Source organism: Ursus americanus, chromosome 34 (genome assembly GCF_024610735.1).
Source record: "Ursus americanus isolate L20-20 chromosome 34, mUrsAme1.1.p, whole genome shotgun sequence".
In the NCBI taxonomy this organism is placed as follows: domain Eukaryota; kingdom Metazoa; phylum Chordata; class Mammalia; order Carnivora; family Ursidae; genus Ursus; species Ursus americanus.
The window spans coordinates 565714-577148 of NC_142160.1; the positions used below are offsets into that span (position 1 = coordinate 565714).

Below are 11435 nucleotides of genomic sequence, written 5' to 3' on the forward strand. Positions count from 1 at the left end.
ACCGACGCAGAGGTCACCAGGGGCCCCCAGTGGCCCTGCTCCTGATGTGCAGATGGGCAGGGGCATTGGGCAGCAAGTGTGAGGATGGACAGGGTGGGAGCGTCCACTGTGGCAGGGGACTGCCCAGGGGTCACAGTCTGAAGAGCTTTTAAGGCCAAATGCTAAATAAAGCTCCAGAGAACAGCAGTAAGCGTCCTGGCAGACAGCACCCAGGCGAGCATCATCTTGGTGGGCTGCTAGGAACACTGCAGAGCATGTGTGACTGGTCTTCGCAGGCCACCCAGGTCTCGAGAATAGGACAGATTAAGGGCCCGCCCCAGAGCAGAGGGGTCTAGGGAGGCAGCATGGCCAAAGGCCGGAAAGCCCTGGGGGACAAACAGGTGAAATCGGCATGAAGCTCTTCTCTAATCTGCTGGGGGCTAGAGGGTGTAGGCACATGGGGGCCGTGGAAAGATCCAGAACAGGCAGCACCAGCGAGCACAGGAGGCAGGAGTGGGGTGGCCCTGATGCCGCACACTGGGTCTGAGACCCCAGAGGAGCTCCAGCAGGACCAGCCAAGAGGGCCCCTGGCTGCGCACAGGATGGAAATCAAATGTGAGCCAGAGGGAGGTGAGAGTGCAGTTTACTGAGCTGATAGACACAGAGCATCTGGGAGACGTGGAAAGGAGGGAGTCTCGTCTTTGTTCGGGGTCTTGGGGGTTTTTACTGAGGACAGTGGTCTGATGTACATGTCCCCTCAGGCACCCAGGAACCGTGAGAACCAAGACGAGGGCCCAGGTGTTACTCCTGGGAGCCAGGGGGCCTTGGCGTTGAGGTGTCTAGCACTGGGGGTCTGAAATACGTACGTGATGGCTTCCAGTCATTCTTACCTGGTCCTGCCTTAGATGTGATCTCTTTCTCTTCTAGAGAAACCACTGACTCCTGGTCCCTCACAAGAAGGGTGGACACCATTTGCATTGAGACATGTGTAGAGTGGGGGTGCAGGTCCCAACAACAAAAGCAGCAGGAAAAGGGGCCAAGAGCAGAAGTTTGTGGAGGGCTTCAGTTTCCCCGTCTCATCCAGGGCACCCGCAACCTGACTAAAGACCTTCACGAGGGCTCCTGGCTTCTGTCACCTGATTTTTCTGTACCTGCTTCCTCTCCCACAGGAGAAGTACCCAGAAGCTGTGCACCTCCCGGAGGGGGCTGCCTCCAGCTACATGGTGGTCCAGAGCACCCGCCAGCCAGGGTAAGTGCGGATGCCCCGCGGGCCCGGCCTCCCCAACACCCACACGGTTGCTTGCTGTTAAAAATGAGGATTACAAATGGTAGAAAACAAATGTCAGCTACCTTCCAAACATCTTGATGTGTCTGTGGAGCCGTGTTGGCCGTGCAGCCATGGGGAGGACAGTGGGATGTGGGATATGGGGAAATGGCCAGTGCTGCCGGGCTCACTGCAGGGGTGGAGGGAGCAAGGAGGGGAGGCCAGGAAGAGCTGGAGCTCTGTCTTGATGGGCTGACCTCACAAAAGGCCGGGAGGCAGCAAGTACTGGCTGAAGGGAGGACTCACGGGGGTCCCGTGTATGCACGGTCTGCTTCAGAGTGCCTGAAGGGGCTTCGTTTTCAAACCTTAAAATGGTGCCGTCATCACGTAGGCTCAGTGTTATTTCCAAAACGAGCTTCTGGTGATGTGTGTAGCTATGTGCAGTTCATTTATTCTTGGTAGTTCTACTCCATCAGCTGTATTTCTGCTTTCTTCGGGTCTTGGGCATTTGGGTTATCTGTCGTTTCCCACTATTTCTCACGCTCCTGTCCCTGTCCCCAGACACCCAGGCTTCTGTGGCTGGAAGTGAAATTCCTGGGTCGTGGGGTGGATTCAGCCTCCCATCACTGCCGATGCTCTTCAGACGACGTCACCAGTTCGTGCTCCGCACCGGCATGTTTTCCGCGTGCTGCACGTCACCCGCAGCCCCACGGCCACGTCGTGGTTACAGAACAGCATCTTGCTGGGCCTTGGGGTCCATTCCCCTCTTTGTTCATGTCACACGTGCTTCCCTGAGCAGATGTGCGTGTCCGTGACCGGACATCTTCAGGAGCACCTCCGCGGGGAGGGTGGCAGGTGCCACACAGGCTTTCCACCGGATTTCAAACAGCACTTAGGGACGCATCTTACCTCTTTCAGGTTCGAACTGGTCATCGTTTGGAGGGTGCAGATAGACGAAGAAGGGAAGGTGCTGCCGAAGCTGGACCTTCTCCCCAAAGCGCCACAGCAAGGTACGGGCCCAGGGGGCGGGGGCGCGAGGACTTCTCACTGTGCCTAACAGGTGCCTGCTTCTGTCGTCTGGTTTTCACGGCAAGAATCAAAAGTGGAAGATCTCAGTGTATGGTTTGTATCAATTTATCAGTAATCGGAAGGCAGAGGCGAGGAGGGACTGTTCTGTGCCCACCTCTGGCGTGCAGGTCACCATCACAACAGTCCTGGGTCGGGAAGGAGGGAGGTCTCAGCCCGTCTTGCTCTCCCTGCAGCCCTGCAGCTGGACCGGAACCGAGTCTTGGAGACCGCGCCTCTCAGCTTCCGAGCCCTGCTGGGCGCGCTGGGCATTGAAGCCGCTCTCGAGAGCCTGATCAAGTCACTCTGCACAGCGGACTACGGCCGGTTCCCGGCAGACTCGCAGGTGTGTGGTCCTCCGCACAAACGCCACCTTTAGGACGTGCTGTCTGTGCGGTCTCAACACATTATATAAACTGGCAGGACATGGAAAAATAAACACAGCTATCTGAGTACAAAATGCCAGACAAGCAGCATGTTCAGTGCTTAGGGTGCCTGGCGGGCTCAGTTGGGGGGTGAGTGTCCACCCCTGGATTTGGGGGAGCGGCTGGTCCTACCTCTCACCAAATCTGAGGGTGGAGGCGTCCTGGAGGTTGGCCTCCCCTTGCCACCCAAGGGCCTCACTCCTTAACATTCCTGATACCTGGGGTGAGGCACCGCCTGCCTTGCCCTGTAGAGCAGAACTCACTCTTCTTGGTCTTCACATAAAAGTGGAGCAGTCAGCTTAAAAAATGCAGTAATATAGACTTGACCCCTCCACGCCACCCCCGGGGCACCACTGGCCGCCGCCGCCCCATTTAAAAGGTTAGAATTGGTAGAAACATTGCTTGAAACCACAGTCAGGGAAGGGGCCACACTGGAGTGTAGGCGGAGACCACATAGGGCAGGACCCTGTCCGTCCCAACCCCCCCTGTGGATGCTGGTTTCGGCCAGGATGGGCCTGGGAGGTGGCCGGGCTCCTGTGCACACCATTCTCACACAGGCCAGCACCAAGGAGCTTCCTCAGGCCAAAACAACACAGATGCTTTCGTCCACACGTGTCCCTGCAAGGGGTGTCTCCACAGCCCACCCTAACGCACATGGAGGAGACACCTGTCATCTGAATGTCTTTCTGAAACTCCGCGTGCGGAAGAAGTAAATGTTAGGACAAAGCTGAATAAATTCTAGGAGAGCTGGCTTGATTCAAACAAGTATAATTCTCAAGTTATCACAAAATTCCCCACAAAAATTTACAATCAGCAAAATATTCTTATTTTTCACGTAGCATTTTCATACAATTCCGTGGTTTTGCTATTATAATCTTATGTTACAATAAACCTTCATTAGTCCCTCAAAACAATGATATAAATAATCTGTACAACCTACCGGAGAATAAAAAACCGAAGCCAAGGTTCCCCACGGTTTTCATAGCAGCCGGGCACACCTACGGTGACCCTAACGAGAACCCTCTTGGTGCCAGCCAGGAGTTGCTCATCTTGCAGGAGCAGGGACACGCCGCGGGGTCTGGCACAGCCAGCGACCTCCCCAAATGCCTGGCACACAGCCACCCTGCCTCCAGCTCCGCAGCAGCAACCGCCTGCGGCGAGGAACACCTCGTCTCCCCTAAAGTTAGACAAAGTCATTCAGCTAAAAAGAAAGTCGGCGCTCGTGTGAGTGGTGTCCACCCCTGACCTGAGGTGCTCCCTGATGACCCTGTGCAGAGCGGTGGCTGTGGCACCTCCACAGAGACCCCGAGTCCACGCAGCTCAGGACCCATGTCCACACCAGCCACCCATCACTCTCTGCAGCTGAGAGCCCACTAAACCTGTGCTGACCGGTGGCTCGCACGGAAAAAGTGACCATGTAACTCAGCTGGGAAAGTTCCAGTAGTATCCATGTTTTCTTTCAAGTCCAAACTGTAAGATGTACACGACAATTCAAGTTTTCTAAGTTAGAGTCTTGGTGGTAGGAGATCCAAACCTTGGGTCTTAAGGCTTTTACATCAGAGATTAGACATGAGCCCTGGGTGGGGAGGAGGAGCGGCCCAGAGCGGAAGGTGTGGGGACACCGCACGCAGCATCACTCACGTCCGACACTCCTCGTCCTCCAAGGTTTTTCTGGTGATCTTCCATCCTGGGGTTACCCAGATGCAGCCCCACCTGAACAGGGGTTAAAAAGCAAAAACATTCACAGCCAAAGGTCACCCAACACAACAGAAAACAGCTCTCATTCAACCTTCACATCCTGTGTTCAGGTTTCAAAGATGCCGCAGGAAGCGCCTAGACCTTATGCAGAACTAACGTGCAGTCCTCGCTCTCCTTGAACCTGGTCGACACCACGGCTGCGTCTTTGGCGTGTACAGTCTTTGAATAGAAGTTGACGATCTTGCCATCCAGTTTGTACTGGTGAGGAATGCTCTCATAGGGCTTAAGGTCAAGGTCCAGCACAGACACGGAGAAAGCAAACCTGGATCTCGACGAGGGGACGACAGGCCTTTGATCAGAGCTGGAAGTGAAACAGCAGCTTCAGGACACGAACCCCACCCTTCACCCTGCTCAGGGCATGCACCCCGCCAACGCCTGCTGTGACACCCACCCCCGCACTGACGGGAGGGCTGGCAGGGGTTCCCCAACCCCTCCTAGTATAAATGAGCACTGAAAGGGGCACTTGACCAGGAGTCAGGAATCACTAACCCTGAGAACAAGGAGAAAGTCAACTTGGCCTTTCCTCAACCCAGCGGAGCCGACTTCCCTTCACCCGCCTTTTCCTACATCTGGTGAGAAGCCCATGTTCCCTGAGGCTCTTCACATTTGGAGAGAGTTGTGATTTCATGCTTTAGTCTCAAATCTCATCTGCAGGGTCTGATGTTTTGATTTTAAGGCTTAGTTTGTGGGTTTTCCAAACATCAAAATAGTCATGTGCTTATAATAGAAAAGGAACAATTATTTGTATTAAGACCAATTCTGAATTTTGTACTAAAATTGCTGTGTATCCACCCCACTCAGCTCTCCGAGTGCTTGGTAATATTTTGCACCCAACAACTGGTTAAATATGATATGAGCTCAGTTTAGCCCATAGTCCGAGCCCGAGTCCTGGTTTCCCCACGCTTACTCTTCTAGATTTAGAAAGCATCCCAAAACAACACGAATTTCAAAAGCTCCTGCCTTGGAGGGGAAACCACTGAACTCCTGCCCCGAAATACCCTCTGTAGGGAAAAGGGAGCCCTGGCTCAGCTGCTGGGTCGTGGTTATTCCCTCCGGAATGGCAGTGAAGGTCCGGCTCCTGAGGCCTGCGCTCCGGGCAGCAGGGCCGGGACAGCACCGCTCCAGCCCCCAGCCGGTTTCCCGCGACCGAGCCGGCACCTGACAAGGTGACGTGCACAGAGATGGGTATCGCTCAGCACACGGGCTGCCTGTGTCTGTGTATCCACCACAAGCTCCCCTGAGCCCACGGCATAGCTCCAGTGCTGCGCCACGGGGCTCCCGGGACACGAAACCCCGCCCCCGCCCCGTCTGCATCTGCCAAGCAGCTGGTGAAGCATGCCAGGCCAGCCGGCCCTGCACGTTCCCGCACATTCCTGCGTGTGTGCCTGTTTCAGGAAGGCCAGTGGGTGACATCCGCATGCTTCTGTCATTGGACAAGGCCGGCTCAATCCAGTGAACGCTCACTGCAGGCACTTCCTCACAGGATCGCAGGGGTCCTCGACTAAACAGAGCAGCCTTTTTGTATTTCGGTTACACCCTATGAACATCCCTCCGTGTTTCCTATCTACTCCGTGCCTGCCACGGAGCGGCAGTCCTGGGAATGTTTAGTTCAAAAGCATCTGAAAAACGGGTGGCTGGCAGCCAACGATAAGGTCATCTTGACCCGGGAACACATGTCAGAAGAATGTGGAACATTCCACAAACGCTATGTGTGGGGTTTGGCACCCTGAGGATCAATGCTGAAGACGCCGTCTAATTAGCAAGAGAAGATTACCAGGTTCATCCTGAATTCCTAAAAAAAGGCAGGGGAGGGGACCGGACAAGGATAATAATGTCCAGGGAGAGTGCTGCCCACAGGAAGCTCAGCAGTGGACGTGCTGTCCCACAGGCGCGGGTGGGCTGGGAAGGCTGGCGTACTGGGACCTGGTGGAGGATCTGCAGCCTCTCAGGCCTCCAAGCCTCAGTGGCACGTGGAGCCTTGAGAGAGAGGAATTTGTACCACAGGATCCAAGCTGCTTCTAAGTCTTTGGAGTATTTTCTCAGAAAATCACAGTCATCTTTAATAGGACAATCTTTTTAAGGTACTCTCCATAAATCACAAGCTTCTAGAGAGCAGCAGGAGTTAGCAAGCCGTGGTGAGTTACTAGGTGTCGTGTAGGCCACGGACATCGGCCTGTCAGCAGACGTGGCCCTGCCAGGACGCTCTAACTGCAGGGACACGGACACGGAACGCAGAGCAGGCAGCTCACCTTGCATCCTGCAGACAGGGGGAGAGTGCGATCATGATAGAACAGTCCTTCGCAGTCATGGCCACCCGGTACTGCTGAACCTATGGGGGACGAAGAGGTCAGCTCCAGGACCACACCCCCACCACAAGCACCCGGCACGGTCCAGGAACTGGCTACAGACCCAGAGGTGAGTGAGGAAGCCCCAGGCCAGCTCTGCCCACCCGCCCTGACCTCTCACTGAAAGTAGCATGTGGACCCCGACTCCAAACACTAGGACACAGCTTGTCTTCAGCAAGGCAGCCAGTCTGCCAGCTTGGAAGTTTGCTACCTGGGCTACCGGGCCTGATGGTGCTGGGCCAGATTCACTCTACACATGCCCAGTGAGGCCAGCTCGGGTCAAGCCACCACCACGAATGACACTGCAGACGGAGGATTGCCAGGCTGTGTGTGAACTCACCTCACCCCCAGAGGGACCCACAGCCGGCCTGCTCAGCACTGCCCTGCGATGGCAGGGCTGCTCTCGACACTGGGCTTGAACACGTGCACGCACCAGCCCGCCACCACATCCACCAGGACTGCCCGTGCAAACCAGCGTGCTCCGGGGGACCCAGCTCGTGAGGCCCTGTGCGCCCCCCTGCACATCAGACATACAGAGAGGTTCTAGAAAGCATCACCTCGGTGTAGAGTCTGGAGCATCCCCCCCCTTCCTCGACGTTTCACATTATTACTTGAATTTTTCAGATTGAATAGCTCTCACTTTTACAAAAATAAACTAATTACAAAAAAGGAAATGGGCCTTACAGGTCGTCACTGGCCTCAACATCATGTGCTGACAGATCAGTCTCACGTTCCCTGTAGCCCTTCCCTCTGAGTCCCACCCCGAGGAAACGTCCAGTTCCCACCTTCCCCTGTGCACAACCACCTCAGGCCGGCTAGTGGCTCTTTCGGGGCTTGCAAAACTTCTTCTACACTCGGTTCATTTGGCTAAGAAATCAGGTGTTTCACAAAATACATAAACATAAAAAAGTATACAAGACAAGCCAGAAAAGAATGACAGATCTGAATTCCCAAAGATGAAAAGTGTCTACACAACACCGTCCTAACAGCAATGTGGAAGACAGATCGGCAGCAATCGCAGACCAGCACCAAGGCATCAAGTGCCAGATCCATTTGGAAGAGGATACTTCCCAAAGAAGGTGTGGGACCCAATAAAGAGACAAAAGAAAACAGCCAATAAACATATGAAAAGATACCAAATCTTACTACTCATCAAGGAAATGCAAATTACATCAAACATTTTTCACTCATTAGATGCACAAAACTACACATAAAATCAGATACAAAATGGGAGGGCCAGACTCACTTCGAGTAATGTATAATCGGGGGCCAATTTGACTGCAGAGGTCCACCAGAGAAAGCTGGACAAAATACCAAAACCGTCTGCTACAAGGCAGTGTGAACAGGAGCAGGGAGAGTGGCTGGACCAGTGGGGGGAAGACAGACATTTGGGTCTTTTCTGCCCTGAGACAGGGTTGACAATTTGGGAGCGTCGGCCGAGAGGTATTCTCACCAACCTCCAGGGCTATGGGGACAGTAACCGTGTGAACCTTCTCTTCAGGTTAGCACCCAAAGCTGCACCTTGAGACTGAGGAAGCCACAGCTGGCAGCCTTCCAGGACCTGCAGCCCTGCTTCAGAGAGATCAGTCACCAAAACTGGGGTCAGAGGACCCCAACTTGATAGGGCTTCTTTGACCCCCAGCAGAAGCAAACCCAAGGTCCTCTCTGGAAGAAAACATTACCCTAGCCCTTGCATTATTTCTAAAATAATTGTAAAATATAGTGATTGATACACAAGTTAAAATATCCAGGTACGACAAACATGACAGCAGGGAAAACCTGCAAGAAACCCCAGCCCCAGGTCAGCAGAGACACACACGGACTCCAACTACTGCAGGTACCAGACAGACATGCTGCTCTGTTCAAAGAATAAAAGACAAATCAAGAACTTGAGAGGAGAGCTGGAGGCTATAAAAATAAACCATATGTAAATTCTAGAACTGAAAAAATACAAAAATCAATATTAAGAATTCAAGAGACAGTTTTGCTACAATGGAAGATAGGTCCAAGTAAAAATATCCAGAATGAAGCATGGAAAGTTAGACAGCTGGAAAATACCAAGGAAATGGGCAGAAATCAAATCTGAAGCTGTTAAGGCCAAATATTTTCCAAAAGGGAGGAAAGACATCAAGCCACAGACTCAAGAATGACTCCGAAAAAACACAATCAGTTATACACATCACCAAACACTTAAGAATGAGTCACCAGCAGACCAACACAAAGGAAACGTTAAAAGGTATTCTTCAGACAACAGGATCATTCTAGATACAGGCTCCGGGGTGCAGGGCAGAAGGAAGAACAACCCAAGAGAAGCATCTGTGGGTAATGGGTAAAAGGACACCGATCGTATAAAATGGTAATAACATCTCCTTGAGTTTAAAACAACAGAATACACAGCAATAGGATTTAAGTCAGGACGAGAGTAAAATATACTCTAAGAATTTTGCGCTGTCCAAAAAGAGAGTGAAGGTACTAGACATCAGACTTTCATAAGTCAACTGCTTGCTGCAAAGGTTAGGAAAACCACTAAGAGAAAAGCAAAAGACTCTTTAACTTCCAGCAGAGTGGGGAAATGGAAATACAAAAAAATAACCCAAAAGATTCTAAAAGAGCAGAGGAAAAGAAACCTAATAAAATAGGTGGTAAAGGATTAAACCCAAGTATACGTCCACAAAACATCAGAAAGGATAGAAAGCCAAACCCTACTTTAAATGCAAAGACACAGATTAAAAACAAAAGAACAGAAAAAGATATGCAGTGCAAATATTAACCAAAAGAACCTACAGGTGTTAGACTGGTATCAGACAAAGGAAATTTTAAGTTGAAAGTTGCAAGTGAAAAATTTGAGCAGGAAGGTTTAACAATTCCAAATTTAAGGCACCTGACAATATAGCTTCAAAATAAATAACAGAAAATTCCATAATTATTATGTAAAATTTCAAAACATCCTTCTTACGAAAGAAGCAGACAGTAAAATAAGGTTATAGAAGATCTGAACACAATTATCTGACTTAATGGGAAGATATAAAACTCTGCACCCAATAATTTGAGAAGACATCTTTTTTCAAGTATGCACAGAAGCATTTTTCAAACAAATTGATCTATAAAGCAAATCACAATATTTCAAATGATCAAAAGCCAATCTCAACAAATTTCAAAAGACCATATGGACTGTGTTCTCGGACCATAAATGCAATGTTGCTAGTAATCAAAAAAAAGGTAATGAGAATCTCCATGTGTTTGGTAATTAATTCCCTTCTAAATACTTACGTGGGTCAAAGGAGAAATCTTAATAGTAATCACAGCATATATTTTAAATGAATGGTGTTGAAAATACAGCTTGTGGAATGGAGCTAAAGCCATGTTTACAAAAAAATGTTAAATACACATTTGGGGAAAAAAAGTACAAAACTTATTTAGATAAGCGTATCAGAAGTTACAGGAAGAACAAGTTATCCGAAGAAGAAAGGAAAAAAACCAGAAATTACTGAAATAGGAAAGAATCATATAGTACACTAAAGGATCCTAATTTTTCATAAAACTAACAAAAATGACAAACTCTTTGTGGGATGGATTAAGAAAGAAAACATATTCAGACATCAGGAATGAAAGTGCATTTTCGGATCTTAAAGGATATTAAAAGATAATATCAAAAACTATATACAAAAATTTTGAAAATTTTAGATGAAAGAAATTTCTAGAAAAATGTGTTTACTAAAATTGATAAAAAAAGAAAATCTGAAATTGAGATCCTAATTTAAAATTTTTCTTCAAAGGCAATTATGGGCCCAGATGGTTTCACCTGTGGTTCTACAAAAACATTTAAGGAAAAAATAATACAATTCTTACTTCCCCTCTTCCAGAGAACCAGAAAATGAGCAAACATTCTTCCAATGTTTTATGAGGCAGGCATACCCTGATACCAAGACCTAACAATGACATTAGAAAAAACTCACATCACTCACAAACATATGCAAAAGAAACCCTAAACAAAATATTAGCAAACCAAATATGTAAAAATAAGAAATCACTGTAAAAACTGTACAGTTAACCACATTAACAGAAAATAGGAGAAAAGTCACATGATCATCCAAGAGAAACAGAAAAGGCGTTGATAAAATTCAACATCTGCTCCCGAGAAAAACTTAACAAGTTAGGAATAGAATGGAACATCCTTAATTTTTAAGTTATTTAAAAAATAAATAAACTCCCCAAAAAACCTACAGCAAACAACTTACTTAGTGGTAAAATGGTTTCTCTGAGAATGGGAACAAGACCGGAATTCCCACGGTCATAAGTTAACTTTATGCAGTTAAGCAAAACAAAATCAGTAAAAGGCATAAGGACTAGAAAGCAAACAATCAAATTCATAGACAATATGATTCCAAACAACAAAAATCCAAAAGCTGTAAGTGAATAGTTAGAATCAGGAGTTTGGGGCACCTGGATGGCTCAGTTGGCTAAGGGGCTGACTTTGGCTCAGGTCCCACATCAGGCTTCCCACTAGGTGGAGAGTCTGCTTCTCCCTCTCCCACTGCCCCTCCCATGCTCTCTCTCTCAAATAAATCTTTAAAAAAATAGAATCAGTGAGTTTAGCAA

General features: G+C 49.3%; 2 protein-coding genes across 5 annotated transcripts in view; one reads left to right on the forward strand and one right to left on the reverse strand.

The window, feature by feature from the left end:
* Positions 1-11435, forward strand: part of CENPP (centromere protein P) — a 250575-nt gene that overhangs the window by 232530 nt on the left and 6610 nt on the right. The window contains exons 6-8 of one of the 2 annotated variants that reach the window (XM_045772580.2): positions 1149-1228; positions 2162-2253; positions 2506-2654. In XM_045772580.2, coding sequence (XP_045628536.1) covers positions 1149-1228; positions 2162-2253; positions 2506-2654 — 321 coding nt within the window. Of the gene's footprint in view, positions 1-1148; positions 1229-2161; positions 2254-2505; positions 3357-11435 lie in introns of those variants that run through there. The other variant, XM_087858925.1, reaches the window with a different exon arrangement.
* Positions 3486-11435, reverse strand: part of IPPK (inositol-pentakisphosphate 2-kinase) — a 45116-nt gene continuing 37166 nt past the window's right edge. For 2 of the 3 annotated variants that reach the window (XR_015722958.1, XR_015722959.1), the window contains exons 12-14: positions 6741-6820; positions 4981-5992; positions 4665-4792 (exon numbers count right to left, since the gene is read on the reverse strand). Coding sequence is in view for 1 of the 3 variants with exons in the window: in XM_045772567.2 (XP_045628523.1) it covers positions 4567-4792; positions 6741-6820 (306 nt within the window). In the remaining 2 variants the exon portion in view is untranslated. Of the gene's footprint in view, positions 4793-4980; positions 5993-6740; positions 6821-11435 lie in introns of all 3 variants that reach the window. The other variant, XM_045772567.2, reaches the window with a different exon arrangement.